Source organism: Alternaria hordeiaustralica (genome assembly GCF_023758085.1).
Source record: "Alternaria hordeiaustralica strain BMP 2776 chromosome Unknown scaffold_20, whole genome shotgun sequence".
Taxonomy (NCBI): domain Eukaryota; kingdom Fungi; phylum Ascomycota; class Dothideomycetes; order Pleosporales; family Pleosporaceae; genus Alternaria; species Alternaria hordeiaustralica.
The window spans coordinates 181,233-200,978 of record NW_026056792.1 but is presented as its reverse complement, the minus strand read 5'-3'; the positions used below and the strand labels follow the sequence as shown (position 1 = coordinate 200,978).

At 51.6% G+C, this 19,746-nt stretch overlaps 6 protein-coding genes across 6 annotated transcripts; 3 read left to right on the top strand and 3 right to left on the bottom strand.

The window, feature by feature from the left end:
* Positions 1-401: 401 nt before the first annotated feature.
* On the bottom strand, positions 402-1,526 carry J4E84_008169 (uncharacterized protein; the record flags this gene model as incomplete). Its single annotated transcript, XM_049390746.1, has 3 exons — positions 402-812; positions 867-1,459; positions 1,508-1,526. 3 exons carry the CDS (start codon positions 1,524-1,526, stop codon positions 402-404), a joined length of 1,023 nt encoding a protein of 340 aa, XP_049241453.1.
* Positions 1,527-2,822: 1,296 nt separating this feature from the next.
* Positions 2,823-3,437, bottom strand: J4E84_008168 (uncharacterized protein; the record flags this gene model as incomplete). The annotated part of the gene is made up of 2 exons (XM_049390745.1): positions 2,823-3,038; positions 3,090-3,437. The coding sequence occupies 2 exons, from the start codon at positions 3,435-3,437 to the stop codon at positions 2,823-2,825; spliced, it is 564 nt and encodes a 187-aa protein (XP_049241452.1).
* A 4,472-nt stretch (positions 3,438-7,909) lies between these two features.
* Positions 7,910-12,337, top strand: J4E84_008167 (uncharacterized protein; the record flags this gene model as incomplete). The annotated part of the gene is made up of 5 exons (XM_049390744.1): positions 7,910-8,234; positions 8,289-8,441; positions 8,492-10,449; positions 10,506-11,741; positions 11,798-12,337. The coding sequence occupies 5 exons, from the start codon at positions 7,910-7,912 to the stop codon at positions 12,335-12,337; spliced, it is 4,212 nt and encodes a 1,403-aa protein (XP_049241451.1).
* Positions 12,338-13,021: 684 nt separating this feature from the next.
* Positions 13,022-14,366, top strand: J4E84_008166 (uncharacterized protein; the record flags this gene model as incomplete). Its single annotated transcript, XM_049390743.1, has 3 exons — positions 13,022-13,259; positions 13,312-14,134; positions 14,186-14,366. Coding segments are annotated over 3 exons (1,242 nt in total), but the record flags the coding sequence as incomplete, so codon positions are not given.
* A 1,379-nt stretch (positions 14,367-15,745) lies between these two features.
* Positions 15,746-16,372, top strand: J4E84_008165 (uncharacterized protein; the record flags this gene model as incomplete). The annotated part of the gene is made up of 1 exon (XM_049390742.1): positions 15,746-16,372. The coding sequence occupies one exon, from the start codon at positions 15,746-15,748 to the stop codon at positions 16,370-16,372; it is 627 nt and encodes a 208-aa protein (XP_049241449.1).
* A 408-nt stretch (positions 16,373-16,780) lies between these two features.
* Positions 16,781-18,556, bottom strand: J4E84_008164 (uncharacterized protein; the record flags this gene model as incomplete). Its single annotated transcript, XM_049390741.1, has 4 exons — positions 16,781-17,591; positions 17,640-17,826; positions 17,875-18,232; positions 18,281-18,556. 4 exons carry the CDS (start codon positions 18,554-18,556, stop codon positions 16,781-16,783), a joined length of 1,632 nt encoding a protein of 543 aa, XP_049241448.1.
* Between the last annotated feature and the right edge of the window lie 1,190 nt (positions 18,557-19,746).

The window sequence follows — 19,746 nt, the reverse complement described above, 5'->3', positions numbered from 1 at the left end:
ATCTACTGTACTGTACGATACCATAGGCTATGAGAAACACGCTTTAGACTGATACGCCTCCTTAAAATCTGATATGTGTCATATATGGATGATGGATTTCAGCGAGGAGGAAAGTTTGGTTGCTTTCCTTATCATATGGGTGTATGCATAAGTTTCTAATCAGTTCCTCGACACCACTACTCTTTGCTGGTGTAAATCTTCCTGTCAATTTCGCAGTCACCTTACAATGTGCATAATGTGTACTAGAAGCCTTTCACTTTGCTAGTCAGCGTAGAGGCTCAACTGAAAGAGGCGAGCCAGCGGAGTATATTCACGAGGTAAAGTAGTGAGACGAGTGTGGTAGAATCAAGGTAGATGAACGATGAGAGTGTTATTTACAAAAGTCATGTATCAAAGATGCGCTACTTGATCCCGTCGTAAAAAGCTTTGTCGCCTTCTAAACCATCATACGTGCTCTCCGTCCCGTCAAACCCGTTCCTCAGATACACGCTTCTGAACCTGCCGATGCGCTCGTCTTTGGCTACAAAGACCAAGTCGTCCGGTTCATGAATCTCAATCTTCTGGTCTACATGCACGTCCTGGTCTTGAGCGTGGACATTGATCAGCCCTGGTATGGCCATTGTGTGCTTCATACGTTGCTGCACTGTGGCATGGTCGGGCGAGTGGAAGATGAAGTAGAGTAGATGGGTGGCGGGGTGACGGTAGAAGGTGAAACTAGGCTTGTCGGTTGGTAGGGTTGCTGCGACATCTTTCGGGTATAGTTCGTTCTTGATGTAGTTCAGCTGGAGGGTCTCGGTAGTGCTGTCAACGGACTGGGGCGGGTCAGCTATCACGCTTGAAAGGTACTATTGAGATGAAAGCCTTACGATCTGCACAGCTGCTCCGGGGCCTTGAAGCACCTTCAGCGCTGCAAGAGCTTCGGGCGATATTCTGTTCTTCATGCGGCGATCGCAAAGGCGGCATTTGTTCCTCCTGTATCCTAGGTCTTTTCGAGCGCCTTCAGCATGCGCGGCGCTCGTACGAGATTCTAGATTGTTGCCTTGAATGCTTATGTCGTCTATCAGGGTAGCAGCTGCATCTCGCTCTGCCCACGATCGAGCGTCTGTAATCTCTGCGATCTCTTTGCATATTATCGAGCTTGAGATGTGCGATGAGCCAAGTTGTCGTACAACATCGTGTCTGTGATGGAGGAGGAAGTCTCGCACGGTGTCCTTTGCGCGATATGGCACGTATGTGATGAACGTGAGCGAGCCACCGCGGCGGAGAACGATGTACGCTGGCTTCGACGTATCAAGACTGCTTTCAAGCTGGTTCAGCTCGAGTTGGAAAGATGCATGGTTCTGGCGGATGGGCGCACAAGCTTCGATGTTGCTGTTGCATGCTAGGTAAAAGCTGAGGGCGAAGAAGGCTTCGTCCTTGACAAAGGTTGCGAAACTATCTTGCGCTGCTGCAGACAAGTCTTGGTGTTTTGTCAGTGGTGGCTTTGGATTCGGGTGATGTACCGTACCGACTGTACGAGGATCCATATTTGAGGCTGTTTGCTGTTTGATTTGATATTGTGTACCAATATCAGAGAGCCTCTAAAGTATGGGAGCCTGATGCGATAATGACCGCAAGTCACTACCACGCGTCCGTTCTTGCTCGTCGATAATCTGACTTGCTAGGCCTACGTAAGACGGTTGGGTTGCTGCAAGAGGCGTTATGTAGGCCCTGGCATATGTTCACGAATGACTGGCACCTGGGCATAGTTGCGGAATTCCGCTCAGTGCGGAGCTTCCAAGGTTGTGGATCATTGCCTGCCATGCTGTATATGGGCACTCCCTTCAATCAAGACTTGCCTTCTCCACGGATTTCTTCCGAAATGTCATTGGGAAGAGACCTAGGTATGAAAGGTGACGGCAGTGATGAAGCCCTCGTCGGCCTTGACAGGATGACGTTGATCGGCTGGTTCACCCCGAGCATCCCGAGATCGCGCTAGACGCGTCGGTGTCGCGCGTAGCCACACCTATCTTCGCCGCTGCAGTCCATCTATCCACCGAATTTGCTCTAGGTGTCCTCGGCTTGCATCAACACCCGCGGCTGCTATGATCGTCTTCCTGGGTCGATGCGTGTCGTGGCAAGTGCAACCGCGGCGCTTCTAGCTACGCCGCCTGATGACAGCAGCGCCACCCGCGCTTTCCTACTGGCATCCTACAGTCACCCTTAGCAGCACCTAAAACAAGCAAGCGTACGGCACTGAGCTTCAAACTCCAACCTTCTGCGTCGGTTGTTCATCTAATCCTGTCTGGCCCCTTGCGTTCTCGCGATCTGTTTACCTGCATTAGCCAGCTCAACGCGTCCTTTAGAAGCTGGTCAACCGGCCGGCGTCTACATCGTCCCATGTCCCTCGGGGAATATATCGCGCCCCTCAGATACGTCAACGATGCAGAGCGCGAAGTGATACCCGACGAGTATTGGTATACCTGATCCCAGGCCACTCTACATCAGCCCACTCAGCGGAAGACGCACCAACCGAGACTGGGGAGGGGGATACTGACTTCAACTTCCCCATGCTCACATTTTCTCTTGAGTTAATAGCGTCATCGGCAAGCTGATATCACTGTCTAGTCTGCGTATGCAGCATACCTAGGTACGTTCTAGTGAATGCTTCAGCATGGTTGTAGTTAGCAACGCAGTTGGGCAAGAGCAGAAAGGCTACTGTTCATGGAGGTAGAAGAAGAAGTTCAAGAGCGCTTATTCACATTCTGTTTCCATTTTATGCACCGAGTTTTGTTGTACACACGCTTCTCTAGTCTCCTTCAAAAGCAGACCTTCATACCACTCTAGCATCTCCGCCATTCCAACTTCCACGCAGCATGTTTGAAGTCATATGTACCAAAGTCACCCTGAACGACTGGCCTAAAGTTGACGTTCAAGATACCAGGATTGCCATCTGCGCCAGTACACTTTGACCACTTCAGATCCGCGGTGCTGCTCCGCACAGTAATGTAGTCTTTGATCTCTGGGCCAGCACATGCGAGACCACCTGTGAGCACGCCCTGTGTATCGTCAGCGTTTCTCCATTCAGCCTTGATATGATGACTATTCACAGTATTTCCAGCATTTTCACTCCAGAAGACCTGGGTATATGTATCCAGTCCGCTGTTTCCCTTCAAATTCACATCGCCCACGTAGTCCACTTGTCGAACCGCAACTTGCCAGCCTTCGCTTGCTCCAGCTGACTGAATGTGTACAGCACAGTTATCTGTTGTGTCGCCTTTGAGTTGCGTGAAGGAGACGCCGGCGCTGTCACCGAGGGTTGCGGTGTCAGACTTCACGGAACCAGAGTCATTAGGACATCCTGAGCCCGAGAAAACGAGCCGCGTTATTGTTGGAGAAGTTGGTGGGGCCGCGAGGGCTAGGAGTGGAAGGACGACGAGGGGAAGGAGGGAACGCATCGTTGGTGGTAGCGGCGGAGTGATGCCAGATGTAACAAGACTACAACGTTGTCTAAAGTGCGGCCTCTGTGTCGAGCGAAAGTTAATGACTTAGTATAAGGTTAGAATACGTATCTCAAACATCTCCTCAAAACCAGCGCGATCCTGAGCTCTTATACCGAAACAGTTTTCGAAAAGACCGATGCCGCATCAGAATTTCCCACGAGATCTGCATACCTCCCAGACAATCACGAATTATGGACTCCGTATAGCACTTTGTCGTCCCTTTATGCCCAATATCCAATAGCCGTTCCGTCCGCTCTCGACCACATACCATTGGCATTTACCCAGATTAAGCGAGCCGAGATCCAGGTCTTATGACCCTTGTTTCCGGCACCACCAACGAGAACGACAGCAATCTTGGTGGGCGATCGGGCTATTCTGGGCTTCTCCGCAATATCGTAGAACGAGCAGGGTCAGACTTCTGGAAGGGCCAGATCTGCAGTGCATATGACTGGGTGGCGATCGGGGTCGCGGTTGACTACTCTGGGGTCGACGTGTAAATTGCGTCTACGAAGAGTGTTCTCGCGTAACGAGCATCCTCGTGTTTTGGAAATAAGGCAAGAACTTTATGTTGTAAGCAATGTGCTGAGATCCATGCCCTGGTCACGCCGCTGTCTTGTAGTGCCGACCTCGGGAATATGCATAGGTGAACGGCTTAGTAGCTCATAGATGAACCAAAGTCCTTTGCAAGGTGAGGAGCTGTTCAAACACGACCGCTCTGGCTACAAATATGCGACTTGCCAAAGTACAAACCGGCCACGGCAATGAGAGATTTTGAGAATGAGGCGTTGCCTGACTCACGTAGAGAGTTCATTTTCCGATGGTGGAGAATGGCGTTGATGACGGGCACACGAGCTCAGCCCATCACACCAACCCTTGTCGACGCTAATGTAAGCGAGGGCGACCCGCGTCTTCCCGCATGCGCAGCACTCCATCCCCTCATCACAGACAAAGGTCATGCCTGAACCTCCGGAGAGTACCTCACAATGCGTAGGACGCTCAGGAGATCGTGCGATGCTTGTGCGAGATCGAAATTGAGCTGCGATCTACGCACACCCACATGCTCACGCTGTCGAAAACGGAAAGCCAGCTGTGTCTACGCAAACGAGCCACTTACCTCGTCGTCCACCGAGACTGTACCTTCTAATTATACTTCCCGGAGCATACGTAATGACACAAGTACCTCGCCTGTGTTGGATGGAAACCAACAACCTGCACTGTGGAACCATCCTGCAAATAAGGCCTTCGACCCGTTCGACACTTACCCAGCCACAAGACTACCCCGGGCTCGCGTTCAGCAACTCATGATTCATTGTACGTACCAAAAGCCGCACCGGATGCGCTGACAACTTCGCAAAACTACCATGACCCCCTTAGTTTTGTATATTGTCAAGAATCCCTCCCTGCTGAAGGTTCTTGCAACTACCCTGCTTACTGATACGCCATAGTCTTATCAAACATCGCCTTCCAGTATTATCCGTTGGATCTCAACGCAATGTCAAACCCTTTCGTTGTGTCATGGTGGCCACTTGCGCTACATGACTCCGCTTTGTTCCACGTCAGCCTCCAGACAGCGTCGTTGGACATAGAGATGAGAGCTCAGAATGGATTCGACAACTCTGAGGTTCTCATGGCAGACTCCATTTCATTAGTCCGGCGACGAGTTGAAGACCCGCTTCAGGCTTATGAGGACGAAACCATGGACTCGGTCGTAACGCTTGCTGCCATAGAGGTATGATGATCTTCTGAACATTGGGGCCCCTTCATTTGATACGCTGACATCTGAAATTATAGTTTGGCAAAGGCAATTTGACAATTGGTAACATGCACATCGATGGCGTGAAGAAGATGGTGCGAATGCGAGGCGGCATACATCTTTTGAAACTCACAAGCCCTCTCACAGCGCGAATGGTCACGTGGTAATCATGTCACTCATCGTCCGCTATCTACGGTCGCTCTACTAATCCTCTAATCCAGGGTCTCATTGATACTGACGCAAAGTCCGCAATTTAGCGTCCAAGATCATCTGGATATTGGAGACGGAATAGCCCCGATATCGAAATGGTTGGATTTACCAGCGTCTTCTCAAGACCAGTCTTCACTCGGCCTTTCGGAACTCGACATGGATCCCACAATCGGCGATGTATTCACGCGGCTTCGACATGTGTTCCACGTATCACGCCAGCAAGAGCTCTCAACTACTCATCTGCATGACTTAACATGCTTCGTCTTGCACAAATTACTTTCCTGGTCACCATCGAAATCACAACTCAAATACTCGAACGCATGTTCGACTTCCCAATGCATCCGATACGCAATAGCATTATACATGCTCATCATTCATGGACCGACATACTTCTCGCATGCGCATCTACAGTCCACCTTAGTCATCGAACTCAAGAGATATATCGAGGACTTAATGCCTACATTCGCGACTGCAAACGCTGAAATCGCCTTGTGGGTATTGTCCATCGGTATGATTGCATCGCAGGACACAGATACATCTGGCTGGTTCAGTGCATACGCCACGACTCTTGCTCATGATCTAGCACTATGTACATGGGTAGAGGTTCGTTCGTATTTGGAAGCAGTGCTCTGGTACAAGATACAGCGCGGAGAGGAACAGTTCCGACAACGATGGGAAGAGGCTCTGAGTACCGCATGATCTCGCAGATTCTCAGACACCTTTGTAACCGGATACAACCGCAAGTTGACAGGCACTTGCGCATTCTTCGTATGCTACTTACAACCTTGACCGTATGGTTTGGCACGTGATATACATGGTTGCCCAACGAGCAGCCTAGAGGCGCACGAGATCCTCAAAAGCGCGAGTTCGAAACACGGTTAGCTGGGGGCCTTAATCTTCGGAGACTAAGCCTCTTCCGTCAAACTTCGCTCTGCGCCAGTAATGCACAGAGGCATGTCACGCAGTGGAGAGATCGTGTGGTCGGCTTCGGAGACTAAACCTTATTCAGCTTTTGACTGGATGTTCCGTGGACCGTATTGTACTACATGCTTACGATGCTCGTTGGTGATATACAACCTTGCAAAGCCCGTTCGGCGAAGCGAGAGAATAAAGAAGTAAAAGAGTTGGTTGTATGGCGACACGATTTGGCATACTGTAAGCCGATCTAGAGAAGCCCGTAGCTCTCTCATATCACCACGCTATGTAGTCTTTCTTCCGTTCATTCATGCGCAGTACCTGTTTGCCCGATGGAGAACATCTTTGCTCGGCTAGGGTCAAACTTCGCGTCAGCTACTTTCAAATCATAGAGCTATAAGCATTGCTGCAACCGTCTAGTCTTGATTCACGGACGCTCAAATCGTAGGATTCAATTTCTGGGCGTTCTTACCTACCATATATCTCGGCGCCTACGTGACGCGGATTGCGCATCGTTTGTGCGCCGACAAGCTAAGCGGTACTCGCAACTGTTCAGGCGTGTTATGTGGGTCCACCTCATACAAGGAGTAGCTTGAACAGGTCTGCAGCCTACATCAAGATAGAAATATGCAAAATAGATAATCCAACGTTAACGTAGGCTCTCGGAAGTTTGGGGTGTCTCTTGGTTAGCGTGGGCCGAGGTCGTCATCATTGGCGATCATCACATGATGTCATCGATCTTCGAGTCGTTCTGTCTTCCGGCTTGCCAGCACGGTTTGTCTACGACCTTATAGCCCACACAATAACGATGCATACATGCGCGGAAACACTTATAAGATCACCGAGAGGTCTAAACGTACTCAGCCTTGCGCATCACGGTCCGACGTACATGGGATGCACTGAAGAAGCACCCGAGAAGCGATGGCGTTCAAGGTTTTGACATGTTTTCCAATACAGGCGCATCGATACGAGTACATGTTAACCGCACAAGGAACATCCGCAAAAGATTGCTGTTTGACCAAAGCCAAGCTGACGTTTTCGGCGAATTCTTCATGACTAAGAACACAATATCCACAAATGTATCAGTAAACAATAGCAGTCAGGTAAGCGATCGGGTCTTCGCGGTTATATTTCAAATCTGTTATGGAACGGAGTCGGAGCCAGGCGTCTGGCGGCGCGTTGATCCTCCGACTCTCGTGGGCATATGTGACGGCCCGAGAAGGCGCAAGGGTACGGCCGTGTCTTCGACCCAGGCCTTACGGCCGTACTGCAGCACGCCCTCCACCACAACAGATTATGCGGTTCGACCTCTCTCCGGCCAAGAGCTTTGCCAGATGGCGCACGGAGTGGCTTCAGATCTATGGAAGAGATGATGTAGATAAGCAAATTTGGTACTTGACTATATGGACTACCGGTCCTGCAGTTCCTCTGGTCCACACCATCCAGCCGTCAGTCCGTTGTCTTTTCAGCCGCCAACACCAAACTTCCTGCTGTAGCATTTGGCCTCCAATCGATTCAAGTACCTACTATACACAAATTTGCACTGCAAATGCAATCAACGACTCCTAGTTCTGGGTACAGCACCGAGCGCGTCGATCAAGACTACTTACCCACTTCCAAGAGTGCACCCATCCACAGCGAAACATGGCCTATCTCGCAAGAAGTCAGAGTACTCAGGGATCGTGACGAAGCTAATGGCGGCAAAGCCCGGAAGTTGGGTGTGACATGGAAGAATCTCACAGTCAAGGGTATCAGCAACGATGCCGTCTTCAACGAGAACGTGCTGTCGCAGCTGAATCCGTTCGGGAATAGGGGAAAGGGTGCGCCAATGAAGACAATCATCGACAACTCGTATGGATGTGTCAAGCCTGGAGGTATGTCGCGCCTATCCATCAAGCGCGAACCAAATGATGCTGACAGTTCTCCAGAAATGCTTCTCGTCTTGGGTAATCCGGGCGCAGGCTGTACCTCACTGCTGAACATATTGTCGAATCACCGACAGGGCTACGCCGAAATTGACGGGGACGTCTCCTTTGGGTCCATGTCCAGTGATGAAGCCAAGTCCTACCGCGGTCAGATAGGTGCGTAGTCTTCTGGTGAAGCAACACTTCAAATGCTAACCTACCTACAGTCATGAACACAGAAGATGAGATCTTTTTCCCTACCATGTCCGTCGGTGCGACCCTCGACTTCGCAACACGCATGAAAGTCCCCTACAATCTGCCGCCCGACATCACTTCTGCCGAACAATACGCGAAAGTCTACAAGGAGTTTCTACTCAAGTCACTCGGCATTGAGCACACACACGACACCAAGGTCGGAGACGAATACATTCGCGGCGTCTCAGGCGGTGAGCGAAAACGCGTTTCCATCTTGGAATGTCTCGCAACGCGCGGCAGCGTCTTTTGCTGGGACAACTCTACGCGCGGCCTAGATGCTGGCACAGCACTGGATTGGACGAAGGCTATGCGTGCCATGACCGACATACTTGGGTTGACTACCATTGCAACCTTGTACCAAGCCGGCAACGGTATCTATGAGCAGTTCGACAAAGTGCTCATCCTTGATGAGGGAAAGCAGATCTACTATGGACCGAGAGAGGATGCAGTACCCTTCATGCAAGATCTCGGATTTCTTTGCGACCCAGCCGCGAACCAAGCCGACTTCCTGACCAGCGTAACGATCTCGGATGTACGAGCCGTCGCCGAAGGCTATGAGGAGAAGTTCCCGCGCAATGGCGAAGAAGTACGTGCGGCGTACGAACAATCGTCCATCAAGCAAGCGATGAGTGCGGAACTCGACTACCCCGACAGCGAGGAGGCGAAATTGAATACGGCCGACTTCAAAGAGATGATAGCCCGAGAGAAGCACAAGTTTCTACCAAAGAATGCCGCTGTCACTACGAGCTTCTACTCTCAGGTCAAGACGGCCGTTACTCGACAGTACCAAGTGCTGTGGGGTGACAAGCCCGTGCTCATCGTCAAGCAAGTCTCTACCCTCATCCAAGCTCTTGTCGCTGGTTCGTTGTTCTACGCCGCACCGGATCACTCGGCCGGTCTCTTCCTCAAAGGTGGCGCACTGTTCTTTTGCCTTTTGTACCCTGCCTACATGGGGCTCTCAGAGGTGACAGACTCTTTCACTGGACGGCCTGTCCTGGCTAAACATCGATCATTTGCACTGCATTACCCCGCCGCTTTCGTCATCGCTCAGGTCGCTACCGACATACCATTGATGTTGTTCCAGATGTCGCACTTCGGAATCGTCATATACTTCATGGTCGGACTCCAGACTACCGCAGAAGCTTTCTTTACCTTTTGGATCGTCATCTTCGCTTCAGCCATGGCCATGACTGCATGTTTCCGCATGATCGGTGCTGCCTTCCCGACATTTGATGCAGCGACGAAAGCTTCAGGTCTCCTCGTCTCGGCACTGTTCATGTATATGGGTTACATGATCATCAAGCCTGAGATGAAGCCTTGGTTTGTCTGGATCTTTTGGATCAACCCGATGGCCTACGCCTTTGAGGCTTTGCTAGGCAACGAGTTTCACGATCAACAAATACCGTGTGTAGGTCCCAATCTCGCTCCCAATGGGCCAGGATACGTGCCAGGCCTAGGTGGACAGTCGTGTATTGGCGTTAATGGTGCACGACCCGGGGCTGTCGTCGTCACAGGGGATGACTACCTGGCCTCCATGTCTTTCAGTCATAGCCATCTCTGGCGCAATCTCGGTATCATTCTCTCGTGGTGGGTCTTCTTCGTCGCTCTGACGATAGTGTTCACGTCAAGATGGAAGGAGATGGGTGAGGGTGGCCGTGGACTCCTCATCCCAAGAGAGAAACAGAAGAAGACTCAGCATATCCACATCGATGACGAGGAGTCTCAATCATATGAGAAGCCACATGCTAGCTCCGCGTCCTCTGGATCTGATAACACGCTCGCCAACCAACTCATCCGCAATACTTCAATCTTTACCTGGAAGAATCTTACGTACACTGTCAAGACTCCATCAGGCGATCGAGTTCTCCTTGACAACGTACAGGGATTCGTGAAGCCCGGAACTCTTGGGGCTTTAATGGGATCTTCGGGCGTAAGTCATACCTCAACGTTCACTGTGAGCGTCATGAACTCTAACACTGTATGTAGGCTGGCAAAACGACATTACTCGACGTTCTCGCTCAGCGGAAGACCGACGGCACGATCCATGGGTCTATCATGGTTGACGGACGAGACCTCCCGGTATCGTTCCAGCGATCGGCAGGCTACGTTGAACAGATGGACGTACACGAGTCGTTGGCCACGGTACGCGAGGCTTTGGAGTTCTCCGCTCTTCTCCGACAATCTCGTGAAACACCACGAGACGAGAAGCTCCGCTACGTGGACACCATAATTGACCTCTTACAACTCCACGACATCGAGCATACACTCATCGGCCGACCTGGTGCTGGCCTTTCCATCGAGCAGCGTAAACGATTGACGATCGGCGTTGAACTGGTAGCGAAGCCCAGCATCCTGATATTCCTGGACGAGCCGACGTCTGGCCTCGATGGGCAAGCTGCATACAACACTGTGCGCTTCTTGCGCAAGCTCGCGGAAGTCGGACAGGCCATCCTCGTAACGATCCACCAACCATCAGCCCAGTTGTTCGCGCAATTCGATACGCTTCTCTTACTCGCCAAGGGTGGCAAGACTGTCTACTTTGGCGATATCGGTGACGATGCAAGTACGGTGAAATCCTACTTCGCTAGCAAGGGAGCGCCATGTCCACGCGAGGCAAACCCTGCCGAGCACATGATAGAGGTCGTATCCGGCAGTTTGTCTCAGAACACGGACTGGAACAGGGTTTGGCTCGAATCCCAACAGTACAACGACGTGACCGAAGAGCTTGACAGGATCGTTGCGGAAGCCGCCGCTCGCCCACCGGGTACTGTCGATGATGGCTATGCGTTCGCCTCGCCCATGTGGGAGCAAGTGAAAATAGTCACGCATCGTATGAACGTTTCGCTTTTCCGCAACACCGATTACGTCAACAACAAGGTGATTATGCACATCCTCTTGGCTTTACTTAACGGCTTCACCTTCTGGATGATTGGCGATAGTCTTCAGGACTTGCAGTTGCGACTGTTCACTGTATTCAGCTTCATTTTCGTGGCCCCTGGCGTCATCTCCCAGCTACAACCGCTGTTCATTCAACGTCGCGATGTTTACGAAACGCGCGAGAAGAAGAGCAAGACATACCACTGGGCGCCATTCGTGACGGGGCTGATCGTTTCGGAGCTTCCGTATTTGGTCGTGTGTGCGGTCATGTACTATGTGTGTTGGTACTTCACGGCAGGTTTGCCTGGTGCAGCAAAGTACGCTGGCAGCACATTTTTCGTTGTGGTAGGCAACCCCCCTCTCATGGCAGCATCGACGGTGCAGAAACTGACATATCGCAGCTTGTTTACGAGTTCCTGTATACAGGTATCGGACAAATGATCGCAGCCTACTCTCCAAACGCCGTATTCGCCTCGCTCGTCAACCCTCTCTTCGTCACGACACTGGTGTCTTTCTGCGGAGTTCTGGTTCCCTACAGTCAGCTCGAGCCGTTCTGGAGGTACTGGCTTTACTATCTAGACCCGTTCAACTACCTGATGTCCTCTCTCTTGGTGTTCACCACCTGGTCTGCGAATGTGGACTGCAAATCGAGCGAGCTCGCCATCTTCGACCCTGCTGCCAACCAGACCTGCGGCGAATACCTCTCAGTCTACCAGCAGGGTATGGGATCCGGTGTCAACCTGCTCAATCCCGATGCCACCGTCGACTGCCGCGTGTGCCAGTACAAGAGCGGAGCGGACTTTCTCCGGACCCTGAACCTTGCGGAGGAGTATTATGGGTGGAGGAACGCCGGCATCGTCGTGTTGTTCTCGGTGAGCAGTTACACACTGGTGTACTTGATGATGAAGTTGAGGACCAAGGCTACAAAGAAGGCGGCGTAGAGGGGCGTCGTGTTGTGAGATGGGATGAGATGCGAGACGGACGCGTCGGTAATGTTGCGGCGAAGACGACGGTCAGCGGAGTTTCTGTGCAGGCGCTGTGCATAGGTGGCGTAATTTAGATTTCCTATTTAGATTTCCTATATCGTGTATCAATACCACTGTCTCTTAACGAAATGCGTGGAGAATTTGGCCTGTGAACCTATCGTGCCTGTGAGGCTCTAGCAGTCGCCAAGCGCTTGGCTAACTCCGATGACTAATCTAGCGTCTCACACATCCCCCGACGCGACCGTCCAAGCGTCTTGCGTGCCGGCGCTGCTACATCTTCAAGAGCACTCTAGCCCACCGCACAGCTCGCAGTTTACCTATCTTCGGGAACTCCGATACACGACCTACTGGAATCTCGGGATCTCCAATGGACGCCCGAAGAGACGCGATGGATGGAGTAATCCGCCTGATAGCGCCGCGGCGTGGGATTGGCGTCTCCAACGGCGACCCGCTGCACCGACGTCATGGTCCAGGAACGCGGCCCAGGTCGCGTGCGCGACGACGACGATGATGCTAAACTCTGTCTTCCTAATTTTACGCTTGAAGACTACTCGACGCTTTACATCATTTTGACCTCCGCTACCACACGATCGACTCGGACTTTCCTCCGCTACCGACTGCTAGACGTCTCTTCCCATCATGGGTGTGGTTGCAGGCGAACTCATCGTGCCTTTCACCGGCGCCATTCAAGCTGCCTTCTCGGTGCTCCTGACCATTGCTTTTGGTGTTGTCGCAGCACAATGCAACTTACTTTCGCCCAACGCGGCGAAGGAGGTGTCGAAGCTATGCGTGCGCATGTTTCTGCCGGCTTTGTTGATCTACAAAATCGGGTCCAATCTGCATCAGGACACCGGAGTGCGATATGTGCCTGTTCTGAGTAAGTCTACTTTGTGGGCCTTCGTCAACTATATGCTTACCACAATTGTTAGTATGGTCGATATCCTATACACTACTTTCTGTCCTCGTCGGCCGCGTCCTTACGCGCCTCTTCAAACTGCCAGCGTGGGTAGCACCAGCAATCGCCTTTAATAACACGACCTCTCTTCCCCTCCTCCTTATACAGTCTCTCAAGCAAACCCAAGTTCTCGATGCCATACTCATTGGCGGCGAGTCTGGCAGTGAGGCCATGGATCGAGCCGAATCATACTTCCTGGTGAATGCAATGGTTAGCAACTCGCTTACCTTTGCTCTTGGGCCGCGCTTGTTGAGGCCAGGAGATGAGGACGCATCCAATGAACCACATGGAGAGGACGATGATTCGGAGAACGGCGAAGCGAACGGAGACGGCGGGAGTAGTGATATGGAGCGAGGTCCTGATGGGATCGTCGATGAGGAGACTTCGCTGCTTCCACAACAATTGACCAAGCCCACAAATCGTGTGGAGGTAAAGGGATATTTAAAGACAAGAGCATGGTTCAACAATTTGTCTCCATGGCTACAAGAGACACTGGAAATCACATGGCATTTTGCCAACGCTCCCTTGATCGGCGCCATCGTCGGAGCAGTAATTGGATTGACGCCCGCGCTTCATCGAATCTTTTTCAGTCCTAGCAACGAGGGTGGTTATCTCAACGCGTCGATCACGGCGGCGATAAAGAATATCGGCGATCTATTTGCTTCGTTGCAGATCATTGTTGTTGGGGTAAAGCTCAGCAAGAGCCTGTTGCGCATGAAGCGCGGAGAGCACAGTGGGGAGGTGCACAAGGGTAGTTTGGCGACCGTGACCTTGATTAGATTCATCATCTGGCCCTTGTAAGACTCTTTACCCGCTACATGGAGGAAGCTTCGACTAATTGACAACAGAATAAGCATACCTTTGATCTACGCAATCGCCTCGAAGACGAAGCTTCTAGATGCAGACCCTATGCTTTGGTTCTCGATGATGCTCATGCCGACCGGTCCGCCTGCTATGATATTGGTAGCGCTAGCCGATGTTACAGGTGCAGCGGAGTCGATGAAGATGACTGTTGCAAAATTCTTAACAGTAAGAAACGATCAGATACTGCCAGCTGGTAGCATCCACTAACCCACCGGCAGATCAGTTACGCAGTCACTCCCATGATATGCTTTGCTGTAGTTGGAGCTTTGAAAGCTACCGAAGCTGCGATCAATCAATGAGCACGCGTGTTGCGTCTTTTCTCTTCAAACTCTTCTATCACCTAGCTCTAAATTGCAAGATGTTCGATACATGCATCGTTGAATCCGCTTGTTGTTGTTGGCATGATCGAGGTTCTCCAAGCTTCGCGTGATGCAAACTCTCGACTTCCAAAATGTCACCCATTGACACCTATCCAATCAGTCTTTTTAGGAGTTTGCCTGGCTATGCCGAAGACGTAGGCTACCGATACTCAATATAGGCCGCATGTTTCCGGTATTCAGACAAGTGTCGCAAGTAGTCAGAGCGAACAACTCTTCCGTCGTCCGTATATTATGTCAGAAACAAATACGCGAATGCAGATATATAAGTCATGATGGCAAGGTCCCTCCCACATCTCAACCTTCAAGTTGCTACATTTCAGGCGGCTGGGTCGATCTCGGTCCGAAACCTACATTGCGCTATATGTGAACTGTGCAAGCAACATCAAATTCAACATCGTTGGATGCTTTGCTTAGACGTAAAGTTGCGTACTTCGCGCAGATACTCCATCATGGTCCGAAAGACATGTATTTCATCAAGTCTTTGATGCTGGGTTCAATGCCACTACTTTGGTGTGGCGAATGTCGCACCTGCCTATCAAGGCTAAAGGCCGTTGCGGGGCACGATAGCTGCGCTTGATTAGGTACTTAATCTCTCCAGCATCATCTCCTTGATTCTGAGATGACTGTTGTATGTTCCCGTGTTTATGAGTGCTTGCATCATGAAGACACTAGCCATTCTGTTCTCGATCGCTTCGTTCACATTCGCGCATCCAAAGCCTACAAAGCCTCTCTCATGGACGCTCACACCCACAAACAGTACACAACAGTTCCGCGGCCTTTCGCCTGTTGACGAAAAGGTACTGTGGGTGTCCGGTACGTCTGGCACCATCCTACGTACCACCAACTCCGGGAGAACGTGGGTCGACGTGTCCCCGCAATTTGTGTCCGAGAATGCTTCAGACTTCCAGTTCCGCGATATTCAGGCTTTCTCCAAGAAAAATGCCGTTGCTTTATCGATCGGGGAGGGAAACTTGTCACGCATCTACAAGACGGACAATGGGTGAGTTGCTCTGTACAAATTACATGCAACACGAATACTGACTTCGCGCGCCAATGTCCAGCGGAAAGAGTTGGAGACCCACGTTCATCAATGAGGAAAAGACAGCATTCTACGATTGCATGGCGTTCGAGACAAAAAGAGGTAGAGAAAGCCACGGCGTTGCAATGAGCGATCCTGTCGACGGCAAATTCCGTCTGCTAGAAACGTGGGATGGTGGTGCGCACTGGTCTATTGTCTCGAACAACACGATGCCGCCAGCGCTGGACGGCGAATTCGGCTTCGCAGCAAGCGGAACGTGTATTGAAGCTGCGGCGGGGCGATGGTACATCGCAAGTGGCGGCGTGGATCCCGGAAGAATCTTCTACACAAGTTCCGATAGCGTCAGTCATGGCTGGCAGGTCGCGAACTCGTTCATCTCTGGTGGTGCCGCTGCCGGTGTGTTCTCAGTGCGTTTTCGCGATACGCGTCACGGTATCGCAGTCGGTGGAGACTATGAGAAACCCACAGCCAGCAACAACACGGCGTCTTGGTCCAACGATGGCGGCGTGAGCTGGCGAAAGGCTGACTCGTTTCCGCGCGGATATATATCGGGTGTCAGTTGGGTGCCAGGGAGGAGACAAACAGCCGTTGCAGTTGGAACCAGTGGATCAGATGTCACTATCGACGGAGGGAGGAATTGGGTTCCTATCGGTAATGGAACGTTCGATGCTGTCGAGTGCGTTGAGAGAGACGTTTGCTGGGCCAGCGGGTCTGGCGGACGGGTTGCAAAGCTGGATCTACGAGGGCTATGAGCAACGATACCAATTTGAGGCATGTTTATCAGTTCAGCCACATCTGGGTATTAAAACAAACGTGTGCAATATTGTCAGGCAGTGCAGGCTTATGAGTATTGATTTAGACTACTTTGCGGGGAGATTCAGGTCCACTTCTATCCCTGGGTGGGGTGAGATCTTGACGAGGTACACCTAAAGACGTCCATGTCAATGGCTTCATATTACTTTGGAGACGCAACGGTTGCCTCGAATCCAACCTGCGCTGGCGTTGCACGGCAACATCCTCATCAAAGCTACCCTGCAATTGTGTATATACAATCGTAACGAGAAGTCGCGTTACTTAGTGCTAGCCAAGGGGCCTACGCAATTTTTGGGCAATGTATGCTCCATCGCATGACTACGATGCAGTGGTGTTGTGTCGCTCAATTATTGTCGTAGTCTGCAAGGTGGAATCACTCTTAATTCGATGCCCTCGTCTTTAATCGTCGTGGGAACGCTCAGGTAGGATTCGCGTGATCGAAACGGTGAAGCTGTCAGGGGTGGTGTAGGCGTGGCGTCTCTGTTTCCCTTTTCCACATCTGCGGAACCGTGCGGAGATGTAGCAATGTCGTCATTGTCGTTGTTGCGGAACACCACGTAGAAAATGATGGTTGTGAGGGCCATGGCTCCTGCCAGACTACCGTAGAATCGAGTAAGGTATGGATCGCGCGCCCCTTCCGCGATGACTAGCGCGATAGCAGAGCCTATACCCGTGATGAGCATGTTGATAGCCTGTACGAGAACTTTCATCTCCTTGGGCGCGTGCTTCTCTGCGTATTCCATGGCTGTCGTCATGGCGAAAACCTCGCCCGTCGCGATGAGAAAATAAAGCGGCGCTTGTACCCAGACGTTGGGCCGGTCTTGGGCGACAGATTGGCGGTCTCCGCAGTCTGTTGGGTGGTCGAAGCAGGGCGGGGATGCATAAATGTAATGCTGCACTAGAGTTGCGTGCAGCATCGAGAGTACGACGAAGCAAAAGCCAATGGCAATGCGAGTGACTGGCTTCAGATATATGCGCCGCTTGGCTAGCATGGGGTTGAGGACGTACTCCACAAACGGACTGACTATAATGCATGCCACTTGGTTCATGCCGGGAAGGACATCGTTGGGTGTACTACCAGTATCCATATCGCTCGCTTGAGAGATCAAGTTGTTCTGCATTTGGTCGAAGCAGATGTAGAAGACGATGAATGCCAGGCTAGTCTACATGTTAGTATGCTTGAGAAACAAGAGTGGTAGCACTTACAGCACGCGACAAGCGCCTAACGCACGTGTCAGTTCGTCGACGAACTGGCTACTCCATGGAACTTCCTTGGATTTCTCCAGGCGCTGATACGCTGGGTCTGCGCGGTCCATCCGGCACCCGTTGCGGACGGCGCAGCTGAGAACTTTCGCAGCAGGTACAATGACATCTGCCTCCTGAGGTGGGTTGACTGTAATGTTTTAGCATAAGGCGTACCAAATGAGTGCGTCATGCGTACCGAAACACTTCCTTCCGAAGACCAGCATCCCAAGGGCGATGATGATACAGCCAAGACCCAACGCATACGAAGGAGCGAAGTCATGATGCCTCTCAATGTAGACACACGGAAATGCCGACAAAGCTCCTACGTTACCAATCCAGAAGTATAGATTGTAAATGAACTTTAGAGTGATTTCGCTGTCAACGACGACCCGTTCGCCTTTCGACGACGCTGGTAAGTACTTCGAAAGACACGTTCGCGCCACGCGTCTCCTCAGCCATTGAAGCAAATGGTTCTGCGTTCCGCAAAGCGTCATTTCTCGTGGAGCTCTATCTGTGTACTGGTTGGCGATGAAAGACCTCATGATGGCCTGGGTCTAAGAAATTCAGTACGCGTAGGAATGATTGTTGACTGCTTTACTCACACCACCCCCACCAAGGGCTATCAGGACCATTGCAATGATCAGACCAGACAGACCCGCGCCTCGACCGAGCATGGAGGGTAGCGAGCTGACGACCAGTGCAAGACATCCCAGGGCATATACCGTCAAGCTGATCAGCAAAGTCTTGTATTGGCCCAGATGATTATCTGCCAACGGCGCTATGAAGACAGGACTTGTGAAGTAGACTATGAAGAATCCACAGTAAATGCGTGTTGCCGTCGTCTGGCCAAGGTTAAGCGCACCAGGGGTGTGCTCCATATCGTGATGCCGGGGATGTTCCATGTAGTTTTCTACAACAAGCTAGTCAGAACAGTTGATGGAGACGAGGTATTGGCAACGACATACGCCAAGGGGCTGTGACTGTCCGCAATAGAGTCAGTGCTAGTTCAGGCATGATGTTGCGGTGTGATCAAGACACTCACGTCCCCAGAAAGTTGCCCTCTCCCAGAACCCGATGACAGCAACGATCCAAAGCTGCCATGGTATACTACCTCTGACACGCCGCAGTCGAGAAACATTATGCTCGGACTTTGTGTCATTCGTACTGGACGCCTGTGATACTGGGCTGTTTGGTGCACTGTCTTCAGCGTCAGTGCTGGTGGTTGTCATGGTGTTGATCGAGGACTTGCCCGTTCATGGTTGCGGTTCGCTCCACTACCAGAGCACTGCGTTCGCCCGCCGTTGGTTCGATAAGAGAATGGGAAGAGATGGTGAATTCGCCTGCGAATTGACCAAGCCGGGCTATAAGTGAAGAGCGCGTTACGTGCTAGTAAAGCGATCCTCGGAGAGCGAGGAAATGAAAGTTCGGTGGTAGCGACAAGCGCGAGAGCCCAATAACGAGTGAGTTGCTGTCGACCTGCAGTTACCTTACTCAATACCTACCAATGTTGCGGTGAAAACGTGCTCCATCTGTCGGTTCCTGCTGGTGCGGCTGCCCGTGCGGGAAGGAGGTATGCAGACGTAATCGCGTCTTGAATGCTCAGTAGTGTTTGATCAGCGTTTTTGTGTGCTACCCTTCTGGGTTTGCACACCAAAAAGCCATTAGTGGGGTTGCCACACTTCAAAGAGAAATGAGTGTTCGATTCATGGGGCGCGGGTACTGTCATCCAACAGCACGCATTGATACAACATCCACAAGTGTTGGTTGAGCAGCTGTTCTACAAAGTGGTGACGCCTGCGTTGCACTCGTATCGCTACCGCGTGCCAAGTTTCAGTTAGAGCTCTTTTGGATGAGGTGACGTTACGAAGGACCGGATTGTGGATTCAGTGCCAGAGAACGAGGACCCGGGTACCAGGTGCAGAGACAGGTACCCGAGTCGTGAAGCCATGGCTGCGTTCGCCGCGCGCGCGAGGCCAGGGCTCTTCTCCAAAACTCCGGAACAGAATCTGGAGTCCCCACATGCTACTTCAGAAATTGGAGATGTGTTCTGATCCCATCCACAGATGGG